The sequence below is a fragment of the Astatotilapia calliptera genome, chromosome 18 (assembly GCF_900246225.1).
Source record: "Astatotilapia calliptera chromosome 18, fAstCal1.2, whole genome shotgun sequence".
In the NCBI taxonomy this organism is placed as follows: domain Eukaryota; kingdom Metazoa; phylum Chordata; class Actinopteri; order Cichliformes; family Cichlidae; genus Astatotilapia; species Astatotilapia calliptera.
In genome coordinates this window covers 18,493,144-18,510,197 of record NC_039319.1, presented here as the reverse complement: position 1 = coordinate 18,510,197, position 17,054 = coordinate 18,493,144, and the positions used below count along the sequence as shown (strand labels likewise).

The window sequence follows — 17,054 nt, the reverse complement described above, 5'->3', positions numbered from 1 at the left end:
TTTAGTATTGAACAAATAAAATATTTATTGTTTATTATGCACTATCATTTAGATTTAAAGTCATTTTCTTGTTTGCTTGGCATTTGGTCAATTGATTTACATCGGGGGTGTCCAACTCTACAGTTTTAGATATCACCCTGGGTCACCATACCTGAATCAAATGATTAGTTCATTACCAGGCCTTTGGAGAACTTCAAGACATATTGAGGAGGTAATTAAGCCATTTAAATCAGCTGTGTTGGATCAAGGACACATCTAAAACCTGCAGGGACACTGGTCCTTGAGGCCCGGAGTTGGACACCCCTGATTTACATGATCAGGATTTACTTTAAATAAAGTGATAACTCTGACATCACGGGTTAATGTGAATTCCAGATTATACTTTTATTCTGCTCTCCTCTTACCTGACATGCCAACAGAAAAAAAAAAAACTAAATAAAGCAGTAGGAAATTTAAAAAAAAAGTAATTTACTTAAATAATCTCATGGCCAAGGAATCCCAACAGTGTTTGGTATAAAGAGACGTGCAACTACACTGAAAGCTTTTCAAGTAAAGATGCTGCAGTCACATTTTTAGTTCAAAACAACCAGGATTTGACACTTTGATCAGTCTCTCAGTAGCAAAACAACATAACATTTAAATATTCTACATAAAACAGAGTACTGTGCAATTTTAATGCAAAAAACAAAAGCTTATGTTTCACTGGAGCCAGGAATGTTACCTAAAGCTTGAATTACACATCGCAAAGGCCTGCTGATATTCATGGAGCTACGCTATCAGTTTTCATACAGAAATATGCTGGAAATATCATCCGTTTTTTTAGTATTATTACAGTTGTGAGGTATTGTAACAGAAGACGTCTACACAATTTCCCGATCATTTTCAGTCATTTCATTCATATCTCTGTGGTAATGGACAATTGAGCCAATGACACCTGTGGGGAAAGGAAAAACACAGATTATGGTATGTGACATGTTACTGAGTTCATGAATATGTGGTTTTAATCTCTAATGATACTTTTAATGATACTATAGTTACAGTCATTTTAGACAGACCACATGACTGGGCCACAAACACCTTTGAAAAGCAAAGGGAGTCTGTTTGACTTCACTTAATATTTAACTTTCTGAATCTTTCACTAGGACTCCGAGCAGAGAAATGCATGAAAATAAAGAGAACACATGACAGTTGTAGTTTTCTTACCTCCAGGGTGCCTGAAACCTGCATAGCAAGTGTGAAAAAGACAAAACACAGGAACATAGTTTACACTTCTCTTGGGTATAAGAGTCATTAAAATCATGTGACAGTTTAAAGTTAGGGCAGAGATAAAGGTCAGCACATTCTGTTAAATGACAATGTGCAACACTGGACTGCAGTCACCTCTTAAACATGCATCTTGTTGCTACATTAAGCAGTGAACTGTGAATAAAGGATGCACAACTTCATGTGCTGACATCTAAATGGAAAGAAAGAAAAATTCTCAATGCCCACCTTTTATTTTGTAGATAACGATGCTGACCATAATTAGTACACCAAACATAATGAGCGCCAGGAGTGGGACCAGAAGATGAAGGTGAAGAATTCCTGGAACTAAGAAAATATGTTAAATTTGTAACCCGACAGTCAACAAAAAAAAATTCCGCTCCAAAACACGTATGTCCTGTATGTGGAGGTGAACTCTTGTAACTGCATGAAACAAAGTTGTTTTGTTTAAGTACATGCCCATTTTTCTGTTTTAGCGTCATATATAACTGTGCAAAAGTCTTGAGCTGCCCCTTATTTGTTTATATCTTGTATTTCAAGCCAGACTCTTGTCTTTTTTTACAAGTGGTCATTAACAACAGTTCAAGTCCAGACTTTCAAAGTTTTTCTTTGGACATTGGCTGCTTGACCATTTTCAGACAAATCTGTTGTATTTTTTTATTGTTTGATAAGGCCATGTAACACTGACTTATGAATCATTTAAGCATAAACTTACCTCAAACAATAAACCGGTATTATGTTTGCTTATAGAGCACTTATAACGAACTTAGCAAAGAACCAATTTTAAATTGTGCTTTTAGGCTCTTTGTTACAAGCAGCTGTTCCCATTTTTTTTAGCTGATTCTGAACAATGCAAAAGACAACACAGTATGACAGACATAAAATAGTACCGTCTCAGTGAGTGTGTATTTGTAAAACATGCTTGAGGCTCTGTCATGGTTATGGGTTGTATTTCCACAAGTGGTGTTGGAGATCTTGTCAACAATGATGAAATTATAAATGTAGAAATTTTGAGCCACCAACCCTTAAAAAGCAGCTTAATGAGACCAGTTTCCATTTCCAGCCTAAAAATGATTCCAAAGGAGTAAAAACACACCAAAATAGAAAAACCCACAGTGGTGCACTAGAAGAAGCCCAGAGAACTATTCCTGAATACTACTTAAAGAAATGACCGGAAAGCTTGCCTAAGAGAGTTCAGCGCATGTTGAAGAATAAAGGTTGTCATACCAAATATTGACTTTCAAGCTTCTTACATTTGGACAAACTGGTTTTGCCTTTTTTTTTCCGTGCACGCTTACACATGTTTGAATAAATCGTTGCACCTACTTCAAATAAATGAGGGGTGGCTCAAAACGTTTGCACAGTACTGTACTACATTCCTTTACTACTACTTTCAAAGAGGCTTTTAAAACTAAACAACTGAAATGATTATGAGATACATTATTACGCATTTTCTGCATTTTAAAAAGATTAGCATTAAATAAATAAATGTCCTGTTTCTGGATAAGGAATTTCAGCATATCCTCAAATCAAATATGACACAGTAAGGATAAATTTAAACTAACTTTATTGTTTTCTACAGTAGCAGGCTAATCAAAGTTGACAAAGTAACATCGTCTTCTTATTCTTAACAAAGTCTGCCCAACTGTGATGGAAATGTAAGTCCTTAAATGTTCATTTTTTAGGTCTGTAATCACTGCAAAGGAGTTAAAGCTATCAGCTTAGTGTTTGTTCCAGATAATGACTCACTGTGAACAAAGGAGTCAATTTTGAAGAATAGAGGTGGTCATACCAAATATTGACTTTCAAGCTTGTTAGAAGTGCACAGATTTGTAGAAATGTACATTTCATAAGTCACTGCACTTATTTCCCATTTTCCTAGAAACATATAACAATAAATGAGGGGCGGCTCGAGACTTTTGAAGAGCAGTGTATCATTCAAGTATATGTCATTGAAAATATTTTGTTATTTTTGTATTCAGACATGAATTACTGCATATTATACTTATGGGTTGCTTAGAAAAATGTTATTACAGTTATTGCTGGAGAATCTGACAAGTTTAAAAAGGGCAGTCGGAGCAGGAGTAAAAAAGTTTCTCTAAGTTCAACACTTTATTGAACTGATTTTGTTCCGCAGCGCTTAAAGCAGGCAGGAAAACAGCCTGAAGTAAAATATACCTGACTGTTTCTCAGAAAGGTTCAAATGCTTCATCAGCTTGACGCATCCCTCCTGCAGATGGAGTCTCGCTGCTCTTGTTTGCTGCACTTCCTGGTCCCAAACCGCTTTGATGGCCACCGCCTCCTGTACGTGGGCTGTCCACATGTCATTCTGGTTGAGAGTCAGGTACAACTGGCTGTCAGCAAATACACGATCTGCCCAGCGCAGCTTAGACCCTTCCCACGTGCATTCTCGAGAACGAAGAATGGTGTGGTTACCTGTTGAGAGTTAATGGGTTGTGGCCCTGGTGACAACAATCTCACTTACACAAATGTTCAGTTGTAAAACAAGACAATTTGATTTTCTTACGTATTGAAGAGGTCTGGTTGAAACTGATAAGAGATGTTAGGAGTGTGTCATCTAATACGGCTTTGATAACTGCATTGAATTCTGGGCTTTTGCCCATTAAAGGAATTCCATTGAGAAGGACTTGCTCTTCAACCTGCTGACTTCCTGCCCTCCTCCACTGCTGGATCTGCAGTACGACGGTATCTAATGTAATATGGGCAAAAACAAAAACCAGATATAAATTTTAAAAACATAAAGAAAAAAGGAAATGCAATTGTAGCTTTATGTCAAGAGATTTATTCTAAATGACACTTCTTCAGCTGAGAGTGTCAGAGAGTGGAGACACACACGCTGCAGTTTTTACTTGCAAGGGCGGTCACAGAGCGCTCACATCAGAGTGGGGGCCCTGTGAAGTGCGCTCTGTTACCGCTCTGGTCTTTATTTATATACAAAAGTAATACAATAGTGAATACATCTGTTCATAGACAGAGGAATGTTAGTGCGTATGTATGTGCGTATGCAGGTTTATGTGTGTGTTGTGGGATTCAGAAGGGAGTGAAGATAAGAGTGGTTCAGCTCTTATTATCGCTGTGGGAAGAAACAAAGAAAGAGAACAGAACAAGTTTTTGTAGTGAACAACAGTCTAACACATCAAAAGGTCATCATGCAGTATTCTATCATATGCTAACTTATATCATTAAAAGCTTATACTGACTACTAAGTACAATTTTCTATTGACACTTTATTTATTTCTTGTTGTCTTTTATGGAGATGGCGTGAGAGATAGAACCACACACAATAATTTATCATATTATCATGTGAGCATTATTAACAGCAAGCTTTAGTTTCCTATGGACACGTTTCACATGGTGTCACAGGAGATGAAAATGTGTGAGCTGTGAGGAAAAAAGTTTTTTCATTGGTAATATGAAAATCTACTGTAGTATATTAATCTTTTTGTGTCATTGTAGAGTCATATAACCTTGTGTTGGGGGTGTGTGGAGGGGCGGGCTTTAGCACTCAAACAAAGATAGTGCTTTGTTTGACTAATATATTGCTTTAAGGTTTGGAGATGATCCAATGGGCAAACTGTAAATGGGTGCTAAAAAGGAAGATGAAAGTCAAATGCTTAGTCAGCCTAGGTACTCGTGTCCCACAAGTATATTGTTGCAAAGTGTGAAGACAATCCATAAGAAATTGTGGGTAATGTGAAGTTTTTGCTGAACCTTGATCTTGACCCAATTTTCACCTAAATGATCTCGAGCTGTTTTTGGTATCTACCATCACACAAAGTCTGAAAATGATATCCCAAAAAACTTTGGAGCACTAGATTGCAAACACAACCAATTACATAATCCCTCCCTTAGAGGGGGAATAACCAAATCACACTGAACTGATGTATCTAACTTTCACTTCACAAAAGCAAAACTGAAAGCAAAAGCTAATAGCCTTTCTAGTAAATATTTTGCATTTACCATACTTCTGCTTTCTGGAGCAGGATAGACATTTTATGTTAATCGCATGGTGTGAAATAACAAGATGCGGTGATTTCTACATTCTGTCACACAGTGTTTATAGTTGATTAAATAACCAACACTAAATCAAGTCAAGTGCAGCTCTTTGAAATGCTTTGCAGCGTCACATCCCTCGGTATATTTTGATTGTTTTTCATCTCTCCTTCTCTCTCTCTATATATGCATATTTTAAAATTCACTGCATTTGTCAAATTGATGCAAATTGAAGCGTCTCCACTTTCTGAGAATCCTCAGAAAAATGGACCTGAAGAAGGAGCTGCTGACCGTCTTCTACCGCTGCTCCATTGAAAGTGTGCTGACATATTGCATCGGTGTGTGGTTCTCCAGCTGCACCACAGCAATCAGAAAGGCACTCCAGAGGGTCATCAACATGGCCCAAAAAATCATTGGACATCCTCTCCCCTCCCTGAAGGACCTGTACAGCACTCGCTGTCTCAAGAGGGCACGCAGCATCCTACGGGACTGCACACACCCAGGACACCGGGTGTTTAAGCTGCTGCCGTCTGGCAGGAGGTTCAGGCTGCTGAGGTCCCGAACAAATAGACTCAAGGACAGCTTTTACAACAGGGCAATAGCCCTGATCAATGTAAATAGCTGACCTGACTGGATACCTCCCTGGACTTTTTAGGGGGAGGTAACAATGTTTAAAACGATAACAATAATATTTATATTTATAACAAGGTGCAATAATAATTAATGTGCAATAATAACAGTGTGCAATACACATACACTTATTCTTCTTTTTTATACTAAGTTAATATACTGTGTTGTGTTGTTTGTTACGTTGTGATGTGTCATATCGTGTCGTGTTGTGTTATATGTAGTGCCGACGTAGGACAGTTTTTCCAATTTCATTGTACTACTGTACTATGTATGACTGTGCAATGACAATAAAGAGTTATCTTATCTTATCTTATCTTATCTTATCAATAAAAGAATCATGTACTGTGCAAGTTGCCTGTTTTGTATCTGGATAACTTTATACAATTCAACATAAGACGCCCACAGATAACTTTTGTTTGGTTGTTTCAGTTTCTGATTACATGGCCAGACATTGTTTTATATTCCTAGGAGTCCTGCACATACAAATAAAACGACCTGTGAAAGAATTAAATCCAGTCAAATCCACCACCCGAAGATTAAAGAGAATAACAGAAAATGGGTGGATTCATGCACTGTTTGAAGCTGCTGAAAGCCGTCCCTGCTGTTCTGTCAAAAGAAATTAAGCAATCCTATACATTTTATTTATTTATTTAATGAATTACAGTGAAACCATTTTTTTTTAAAGACGTGATTCCTACCTGCATCGACAGGAAGACTCCGGCATACGTGAAATGATAGGATCAAAACAAAGCGCAATGAATACATTTCTACACGCGTACAGGACTGTACTGTAGCTGGCGCTCGGTGTCAGATTCAGTGTTGTTCATCTGTCAAAGAAGCACAAACTCCACAGCAGCAGTGTGCTTTAAGCCATTTCCTCATTAAAATGGTGCTCGAAGGATGACCAATCCATCAGGCTTTAACAGAAACTACTCCACAGACACAACGACAGCAATAGTCGGATAGACCCGATCCTCTAGGCGTTTACGTTTCGGTTCACCTGACTTCAGGCTTCCGCCTTGCTTTCTCTTTTGGCTGTCCGGTGAGGTGGAGTTGCTGTTGGTGTGTGTGTGTGTGTGGTGGTGGTGGTGGTGGTGCGGGGAGCATGTGGGGCAGCCAAAGGTCATTTAAGGTAGCTTTCAAAACAGCGAAGTTAAGAAGTCAGAGCAAAGGACTCGACTGATAATTCAAAACAGCGCTGCGTAACCATGGAAACCGTAAATAATTAAAATCAGAGCCATCACGTCATCTTTATTTATTTTTTTCCATCTGTATGTAAATATTGTAACTCAACGCATTTATAGATTCATAATAGTCAAAAGTTGCCGGACTGTCTCCTAATTTAAATCCACCGGTAAGTACCGTCACCGCCTATCACGTGACGAATTCTGAACCCTGACACGACTCTGACTTATTCAAGGGCTCTAGCACCTGTATGTTTCTATTACTTTATTCTACCCTGCTTGTGTTTCTACGACAGGTATGCACTTTTGGGGGAGACGCACTAAATTTAAGGTATTTATAGAGGGATAACCCTGAGCCTGATATCCCTGAGAGCAGATTTCTCCCTTTGCTCAAATCCTGCAGTCAGTCCAGTTTAACACAGCTGCTGTCTGCTGTCAGAGATGTGTTGAAAGTGTAAACAATGAAACTCAGTTTATATGCTTAAATTGACTTTACATATAGCACTTTTCTACTCTGTGTGAGCACTCAGAGCATCTTCTTACTACGAGTGTTATTCAGCCACACACAAACATTCGTACGTGTGCTTCTTTCTATGTCTAAGAACTTTGCCTAACATTTGCACACACATACTTCAATGGATGCATCTGGGGCGACTTGGGATTTAATATCTTGCCCAAGGATACTTTGACATACATGCTGGAGGAGCCTGACCTTCCAATTAGCAATCTGATCTGATTGTGAATTATGGAGTCAGTCCGCTTAACTTCAGGCTGGGTTGTGATGTCTCTGAGTTATCGAGTTTTACCCTCAAGAGAGGAAATGAAAAAAAAAGTCAAAACAAATCAGCAGACTGAAGCTAGCACAGGAGGAAAAAAAGATGTCTGCGCTTACTACTAAAATACATTTACTCCTCTTTGTATCATGGAATAACGAGGGACCAGACAGATCCTCATCGGGCCATTAAATTGTTCTCTGCCAATTTAGCCTCTTGGGGAGAGTGCATAAGAATTGCTGTAGTACAAACAGTTAACACAATACTTTAGCAGATTACAGTATGCATAGTCTTTAATCTTAAATTTCTTTTTTTTTTTATCCTTTTTGCTGGTGTACTGAGGAAAAAATGACTTATGGACCCACCTGTATATTGTATATTCTGCGGTTTATATGTTTGCTGTGCCTTCAACTTTCAGACAAATGTTCTAATTTTGTCATTACTCTTCTGAAGAGTTAATATTTACATTTGTGCCTTGAGTTGACTGGTCAATGATTCTGGGAGGTGCAGCTTAGAAACATATTTAGCTGCTAGTTAAGCATGAAAACAACCTTTATTCTCCTATCCTGGCGGCCACACCTCTGCTTACCCCCGATAACATGTCAAGTAAGAATTGTATGTTCCTTTTTAAAAAAAAATCATATCTAACACGTTACACAATCACACTCATGCCGTCATAACAGAAACACATTGATTAGACACCGTGGGCTCAAATCGGCAGTGTCTGCTTGTTATGTTTTTAGAAATTTTAACTATCTGGATGCTGATGTTGTAATCAGGTCTTTTGTGGACGACAGCAGTGCCTCAGTCTTATGCAAGGGAATTCTTAAGATGGGCGGTACGTAGCACGCATGGGAAGTGGTCGTATAAACAACCTGCTGTGGTACTGCAGGAAATGAGCACAGAGGCAGGGCTGTTTTATGTTACATCAGACAGAATTACTTTAAGCACCCTTTTCACCTTGTATATGTAAAGTGGTGCTGCTCACTTTAAATTGTCATCTCTCCCTCTTTTGAGTCATTAATGTGCTACATAAACATCAACATTTTTACAGTCTGCGCCAAATAATTGCTTAAAACGCAAATAAAATAACAGACCTTCCAATCACAAGATATTCAATTCAGTTCTATTCAGTTTTATTTATACAGCACCAAATCACAACAACAGTTGCCTCAACGTGCCTTATATTGTAAGGTAAAGACTCTACAATAACACAGCAAAAAAAACCCCAACAATAAAATCTGATGATGATCAATCAGATTACCCTTATGAGCTAGCAGCTGGTGACAGTGGGAAGGAAACACTCCTTTCTAACAGGAAGAAACTACCAGCTGAACCAGGGGGGCAGCCATCTGCTGTGACTGGTTGGGGGTCCACAGGGTAGACAGATAAAAGAGGTGAGTAAAGCAGAAATGCTCAATGCATCATGGGATATGCATCTGGACTTATTTTGCAGTATGCAACCTTGCAGTGGAGGGGATCCTGATAGTCATACACTTTGACCTCACTGGCGCACATGATGGCAAGGTGGGGTAATATCTCACAAAGGAGTCTTGGCACTTTAATGACCCTTGCCGTAATTCAGAATCGTGGCTCATATGACTTTTAACTAATTACATGATGACAGGATGTGTGAGTGACTCAGAACCACCTCCAACAGGACTATCCCATCTGGGACTCTCCTACTAGAAATGAAACATCTTCATAAATCAAAAAGAAATCCAGGTGCCTTCATTTCAAGCACTTGGCTACCAGGAGCTGATGACTAAGAACCTACAAAGACATACAGTGCCCTAAAAAGACATGTTTCTTCACGTTCTTTGTTTCTTTTTCCCCCCTCTTTTTTTCCGCATATTTGTCACACTTAAAAAGTTAAGATCATAAAACAAATTTCAATATTAGATAGATATAACCAGAGTAAATACAAAATTAAGTTTTTAAATGATCTCATTTATTAAGGGAAAAATGCTATCCAAGCCTACCCAGCCCTGTGTGAGAAACTAACTGCACCCTTATTAAATCATGAATTAACTGTAACTGAATTAACACATTTTTTTTTAAAAGTGAGCTCAATTTCACTACATACCGAGGCCTGATTGATGCCAGACCTGCTGAATTGAGAATATACTTAGACAGACCCTGTCAGACAAAGTGAAGTAGGATAAGATTTCAAAAAGCAACACACTGTGTCAAACTCAAGGAAAACATCTTTAATACAGTTATTGGTTGCAATCTAAAGAAACAGCTGACAAACAAAGCTAATAACATCTATCAGTCTGAAAGGGGTTACAGTGCTCAAATTAACCAACATGTTAGGTGTCGTGCTGCTGCAGAACAGTAGTAACAACTACCAGACCTCACAGTCACAGCTGTGCTGCTGCAACCACCAGCTTTGGAGAAGGAGGAAGCCACAGAGGAAGATGAGATTAACGTGGTAAGAAAATAGATGAAGGGACATAATTAGGAAGGTAGGATTCAAGGATTCAGATGAAATGAATGGCTGCTCTGATCATGAGTCATTGCTAATAGCTTTTAAATGTGTAGCTTTTAATTGTCCCATGCTGCAGGGCAACTAAGAACTACCCCTACAACAACTGTACCAACCTGATGCCAGGCCCAATTGTTTTGTCCCAGTCCAGCTCTAACTGCATGTATAACATCTGCTGAACAGATTTTTAAAAAAAGAAAAAAAACTGCACTGTGCAGTCTAACAGTTTTATATTCAGGTGTACCGTGTGAAATCCAATAAGTTACAGAATAAGAGAGGAAATAAAAACAGCTTGCATTTGAAATTTTAAACTGAATAATGCAAGTTCAACAACGGTACTCTCTTGTCAACTAGTAGTGTTACATTTATGTCCTGAGTTATATAAACCTTACCGTATAATTTGTTGATGCTCGTTTCCAGCGGCCTTCAGCGCCCCCATGTGGCTGATGTCAGTGTATGCCTCCACTGGATTGGCTGCGCGGTTGTCAGGAGTGTTTACAGGAAACATGGCTTCCCTGTCTGTTGGAGAGCTTCAAGAAATGGAAGGTGAGTAGCCAAATTTTCAATGGTGCAGCCGTGTTGTGATCGATATAGCTTGGTAGCCTGGCGGAAATTTGGATAAAAGAGTCTTTTTTCATCGGAGCACGCTCCTTGATGTTTTTCTCTTGTGACTAACCAAACCTTCATCCTTGCTTTGCTAGCTAACAGGCTAATAACAAGACGCTAGCTGACGATATTAATTTAACGTCAGTTCATGCTATCTTTATAAAGGCCATCTACTGCGGCGTTTCAGGGTATGTTGAGTACCCCATAGTCATAGACGTTTATTTGTTTCCCCGTCCATGTAACATGTTTCAGATTCAGCTCGTAAAAGCTGCTAGCTGTGATACAGTCAGCAACCTAGCTGGCTAACGTGCTTAGCAATGTGTGTGTTCAGTAGGTAACGCGCGTTCAAACTGATTTAAAAAAAATGAAAATAAAGCTGGGACACATCCCGCAACATATAATACTAATAGATAAAATCCGTTGTAGTGCTTTCACATTTTTCCACGCATTTTTCCACAATTTGGGCGCGTTGCAGAGCACAGAAATGTGCACTATCACGATCTTGTGATAGTGGAGACAGAGGGTGGCTGCTCCAGATAAACCTGGGCTTGGCATCATCCAAATGTGTGTGTGTGTAACCAGTCGGAAGCTGTGAATCTTTGTTGAGGTTTTGAGGCTCTCTTCTGTTTGCGTACTGTAGTGGACCGGAGGGGAGAGTCTGAGGAGTCTGGTGATGATGAAACCAGGAGGAAGAGCATCAATGGCGATGTGGACCCTAATCAGCCCACTGCTACAAGTAGGTCATCATCACCTCCTACCCAGCCAATAAATGTGTTTTAGTTTACAAATTAGGCATGCTGCTTGTGTTATTTTCTCACAAAAACTTTCTTAGATAAAATCTTTATGTGACAATATGTTTGTGATTGCAGTGGATGCTTTAATTTAATTTCATTCATTCTTGCTCGTATTAAAGGTAAAGAAGAGTCTCCTGTTGACATGGACACCATAACTTTGGACCCTGAGGAAGAGGTCAGTTTAAGTTTTGAAGAACTTGCCTTTCATCTCTGATGACTTGTTTTGTTTGGAGTTTAAGAAAGTGAAGATTATAGTGTTAGAGTTCATATTAACAGTGATTTTTGGGATTTACAAACTTCTGTGTGTAAATCTGTATACAGGTGCTGTACCATAATGGCTAGTAACCATAGACTGCGTGATCTCTTATGGTGTCTATATTTCTTTCTAGGATGTCGATCTTGTTCACTGTCGTATTGGAAAGATTGAAGGACTGGAGGTGCTACAGAAGGCTAAAGTAAGAATTATTTAGGTGATTCTGTTGGCAGCAGTGTCATTGGCGTCTGAGGCGTTTTATTAGCATTTTGGTTTCATCTGCATTTTTAAAAAAAATATTAATCTCTAAAGTAAGGACCTGTCACATGCACTTTAATTCTGCTCTTGATGGTATCCTCTGTTATTTTTGCCTCTCCTCTCTTCACGCAGACACTCTCCTTACGGCAGAACCTCATAAAAAAGATAGAAAACCTCGACAGTTTGAGTGCCCTGCGAGAACTAGATTTCTATGACAATCAGATCCGCAAACTGGAGAACCTGCACAACCTCACAGAGTTGGAGTAAGTGTGACAAAACTGTGATTCTTACGTAAGCCTAAACAAAAGTCTAAGATATCAAGGTATATTTATTCTGAGAGGGACTGTTGTTTTGCCAACCCACAGGCAGCTTGACATGTCATTTAACGTTTTGAGGAAGGTGGAGGGTTTGGAGCAGTTGACTCGGCTGAAGAAACTTTTTCTGCTTCACAACAAAATTAGCAGCATTGCGAATCTGGAGCACCTCACAGGTCTGGAGATGCTGGAGCTCGGCTCCAATCGCATTAGGGTGAGATACGAAGGGACTGTGCTGCACTGAGAAATTGTTTTGAACTCCTTATGTAAATAATGGGTTTTGTTTGCAAAATATAAATGAAGATTTGTTGGAAAATGTAAGTTGTGATGTGATTTTAAAGTGTTGCCTCAATGTTGTTGTGTTCACAGGTCATTGAAAACCTGGATTCACTTACATCTTTGCAAAGTTTGTTTCTTGGCACTAATAAAATAACAAGGCTTCAGAATCTGGACGCTTTACACAACCTGACTGTTTTAAGCATCCAGGTATCATCACGCATATTCATCACTTGATTACAGTTGCACACGCTCCAGGCAACCAATAATCATTGGGTTTGCATTTACTTGCAGAGCAACCGGATTACGAAAATTGAGGGGCTTCAGAACCTCATCAACCTGAAGGAGCTCTATCTGAGCCACAACGGCGTTGAGATCATTGAGGGGTTAGAAAACAACGTGAGTTATAAGCTTTAAGGCACACATTTCCAAGACACATAAAAGAAAATGGGGTTCCATACTGTTGAATTGTGCAAACATGTAACAGCAATGTTTGTTTTTCCGAACAGAAAAAACTCACCACCCTCGACATCGCAGCCAATCGAGTAAAGAAAATAGAAAACATCAGCCACCTGACGGAGCTGCAGGAGTTCTGGGTACAAATAGTTTGTTTGACATGTTATTTAATGTACAGCCTCAGTACAGACAGCCCATTTTTCACTGCTGACAGTTTGACAGAAGAAGAAAAGTTTCTTAGAACATTAACAAAATTTAACGTCGGCATGCATTAAAAGACAACCATCATCAAATAATTAATTACACCTTTGCTTGTTAATAAAAATGTTGACATTGTGGGTAGAGAACCGATAGAAGCGATCCTGCTGAGGTGGAGGTATGCGCTGGAGAAAAGAGGAATGAGACACCTGGGAGATGGGTAGAAAAGTGAAGATGCAAGGAGTAGAGGCAGTGAAGGTGGATGGGTTTAATTCCCCTGGGTCAGTTATTCAAAACAACAGTGCGCAGAGAGGTGAAGAAGAGCGTGGAGGCAGGGTGGGTGGATGTAATGAAGGCGGACATCCAGAGGGCTGGTTGGACAGAGAGCAAAAATGACAAAATAAATGACAGAAAATTCAAAGTAAGACATAATTAGTTGAAGTACTCGTGTATTTGTATCGCATAATTTTTTTTGTTGAGCAGCACATTTAAAATGAAACTTTCTTAAAAGTCAATTTTTGTTGCTACGTTCAGTGTGTTGCTCTTTAAACAGTGGGTCAGTACAAAAAGTTTCAAAGTGTAGTTCTTATATTGTTATGAGTTAAACTGATGGTGCACCCTCACTGCTCTTGTTGTTTTGTAATATCTCCTCAGATGAACGATAATCAGATAGATAACTGGTCTGACCTTGATGAGTTGAAGAACGCCACTTCTCTGGAGACAGTCTACCTTGAAAGAAACCCTCTACAGAAGGATCCACAGTACCGGCGAAAGATCATGCTGGCGCTGCCCAGCGTACGCCAGATCGACGCCACCTTTATCCGCTTCTAAGCTGCAGCGTACGATTTACCTGCCAGCTTCACAGTGTTCTCCCTCACCTCCCTGCCTGTCCTGCCTACACAAACAACAACCTTTGGAATCACATTGGCCTCACTCGATTATATAGCTGCGTCACACATTCCAACATATAGCACACCCACTGCTCACTCAACATACATGTATGCATGTATGCACTCATTCAAACCTTGAATCTGTACTTTTGTGTGGAAGCTTTTATTTATTAAGGTGGACCTGTGAAAATGAAAAACTACCATACACTCATTTCCACATTTTTTTTCCTCTGCACCCTTTTCCCCCCTTGTGTTGTTTTGCATTTGGGATGTGCCGTTTTCATTCATGAAGTGGAGGAAATTATGAAATCAGTCTTATTTATCACACTATTGAAGTTTCACTGTTATTATAGCAGAGGAATTCTTAACATTGGAGGCATTGTTGTATATTTAAGGGATTTTGTGAGTTTACTTCTTTCATTTGGGCGGAGAAAGGCTGGGGGGTTTTTTTTTGGGGGGGGGGGGGGTGTTGTTGAGACATTAAGTAAAAGAACAATTCAGCATTAAAGGGAACGTCTATAACATAATAGAAGCTGCTTATGTTGAACCTTGGGATATAGCTCACCATTGCATTCGGCCTCAAAACTGTTCCACACTTAGTACCAACTGTGACAGTTTGAGAAGCCTCTAAAACGAAGCTCACTGTGCCATAATGACATCATGCTGACTCAGAGCAGCGCAGTAAAGGTGCAGTTTCATCAGTCCTTTTTAAGGAAAGCGGATCCTTTACGGCTTGATTTACCATTTTAATAAACTGGTTCTATTACTGACAGAAGGGGGATTTTTATTTTATTTTTTTGATGTCCAGCAGCCTTGTCTGTTCCTTGTTCAGAGATTTTACAGCTTATAGATCCATTTGCTGATTAACAAGAGTGACCTCTGCAGTAAAATAAAACTCATGAGAATGTAAGAACAATTAATGTGTCCACAATGATGGTTTTGTAATCGGTGGTGCCGTCACTTTTTTAGTTTATTTTTATTTTTTTAGCCTTGAATGCATCACTGATTACTATCACAGCGTATTAGGGCCACATTGAGAAAAAACAAAAACGTTGTTGCTCATTTTGAGAATAAAGATGACATTTCGAGATTAAAGGCGAAATGTGGAGATTACCGTTGTTGTTTTGAGACCAACTGCCACGGTTGCACTACCCTCTAAAAAATGCCTTGTTTACATGAGTTAGTGAAACAAATTGTGATCAAACATACATCCTCTTTATTGGACGAGAGTGTAACCACTGGTAACCTCACATCTGTCCACTGCCGGTCATTTCGTGTTGTACAAATCAGCTCTTCTGAGTTTGTGTGTTTCTGTATAAACTTTTCAACGTCCTTAAAAGAAATCATTTCCTTCCTTGTTACTCGATTTTACTAACGCAGGGGGTATAAAAACCATGATAGTTTGTCTGGAAACAACTGTAACCTCCACATTTTGACTGTTTTTCTCAAAATGATTGATAATATTTTTTTCATAATGTGGCTGTAATACTTCATAGATTAAAGCTTGGTGATTTCTTTGGCTAAAAAAAATGCTCATAAAGTTTATTTGAACCGATAAAATCTAAATGTAGATTTTTCCTTCATTTACATTCTACTGGCTGGTTTGATCTCATGATAACTAATGTAAGATAGACTATTAATGCTGCTGGTACAGACAGTCTTTATAAACTACTAAACTACATTCAGCAGATGTGTGAAGACACTGCATTGATTCATTTGGCATTTAGGATGGCTTCCAAAAAAAAAAGAATTTCTGTGTATTTATTGACAACATTTAATACAGGATTTTCTCAGATCAAAAAATACAATGACTGCCTGGAACCAAAGTTAATAGATTACTCTTTGGGTCTCCTGTATATAGTACTCCTGTATATGCTTGAGTGCACTTGGTTTTATCCCTGGTACAATTAAAATGCGATGCATCTTTTATATGAAATATGAACTCCCCACCTCAGGGCTTTTAAGTTCACACATGATTACAGTAGAGAAGCATCAAATTTATGTGCATTAAATGAGAAGTGCTAAACGAAGTGCTCCCTTTGCACTCATAATTATAACCTGATTTTATTTGGATTCATTGGAAACCTTTGAATCGTTAAAAGTACCCTGAGTTGGCATTTAAATCTCCCACTGTAGCCTAAAACCCACGCTGAAATGTTGGTTTCTATCGTAGAACAGCTGTTTATTATGCTTATGATCACAGCCTTTTTAAATCCAGTTGCTTGTGATCGTGAGCATAAATTAACAGTAGAACAATTATCAGACTATCAGCACTGACGTTCTTGCTTAATTGAAATGAATGTAATGTTATTTTTATATTCAGCTTGACTGAAACTGGCCAGTGGGGTTGAAAGTATCACGTTGTGTATTTGTAAATAGAGTTTGGACATGCCATGATGTAGAAAGTCAGTTCCACCATCACCTTCCCTTTGTAAAGTGACATTCTTTTTCCTCTTGTTTTGTTTTCACCCGGCAGCACAACAGATTTGTGCGAGATACTTAAGATGACATGACTCTGACTGGTCACTGAGGGAGCAGCTGTTCAGATTGCTGTTTGCTCCTTGTTGTTAGGACTGAGTCTTCAGGTTTTGGGCTTGGTTGATGCCGTTTTCAAACTGAATGTATGAAACAAATAACAATAAAATGACACTACTTAA

The 17,054-nt window shown here is 38.9% G+C and overlaps 2 protein-coding genes across 2 annotated transcripts; one reads left to right on the top strand and one right to left on the bottom strand.

Moving 5' to 3' along the window:
* Positions 1-282: 282 nt before the first annotated feature.
* Positions 283-7,086, bottom strand: LOC113010892 (uncharacterized). Its single transcript, XM_026150160.1, has 6 exons — positions 6,606-7,086; positions 3,791-3,973; positions 3,442-3,699; positions 1,492-1,590; positions 1,204-1,221; positions 283-934 (listed from the first exon to the last, which is right to left on the bottom strand). Exons 1-6 carry the CDS (start codon positions 6,670-6,672, stop codon positions 861-863), a joined length of 699 nt encoding a protein of 232 aa, XP_026005945.1. The 5' UTR covers positions 6,673-7,086; the 3' UTR covers positions 283-860.
* A 3,684-nt stretch (positions 7,087-10,770) lies between these two features.
* On the top strand, positions 10,771-14,727 carry ppp1r7 (protein phosphatase 1, regulatory (inhibitor) subunit 7). Its single transcript, XM_026150525.1, has 10 exons — positions 10,771-10,898; positions 11,599-11,694; positions 11,872-11,927; positions 12,142-12,207; positions 12,396-12,526; positions 12,629-12,791; positions 12,947-13,063; positions 13,148-13,252; positions 13,363-13,449; positions 14,162-14,727. Exons 1-10 carry the CDS (start codon positions 10,790-10,792, stop codon positions 14,336-14,338), a joined length of 1,107 nt encoding a protein of 368 aa, XP_026006310.1. The 5' UTR covers positions 10,771-10,789; the 3' UTR covers positions 14,339-14,727.
* Positions 14,728-17,054: the final 2,327 nt, after the last annotated feature.

Bases quoted from the DNA above. Each gene is read 5' to 3' on its own strand.
- LOC113010892 (XM_026150160.1), bottom strand. From the start codon at position 6,672: ATGTATTCATTGCGCTTTGTTTTGATCCTATCATTTCACGTATGCCGG. The intron at 3,974-6,605 runs GTAGGAATCACG...ATATTACATTAG, and splicing joins GAGTCTTCCTGTCGATGCAG to ATACCGTCGTACTGCAGATC. The intron at 3,700-3,790 runs GTAAGAAAATCA...AACTCTCAACAG, and splicing joins CAACCAGACCTCTTCAATAC to GTAACCACACCATTCTTCGT.
- ppp1r7 (XM_026150525.1), top strand. From the start codon at position 10,790: ATGTGGCTGATGTCAGTGTATGCCTCCACTGGATTGGCTGCGCGGTTG. The intron at 11,695-11,871 runs GTAGGTCATCAT...CTCGTATTAAAG, and splicing joins TAATCAGCCCACTGCTACAA to GTAAAGAAGAGTCTCCTGTT. The intron at 12,208-12,395 runs GTAAGAATTATT...CTCTTCACGCAG, and splicing joins AGGTGCTACAGAAGGCTAAA to ACACTCTCCTTACGGCAGAA.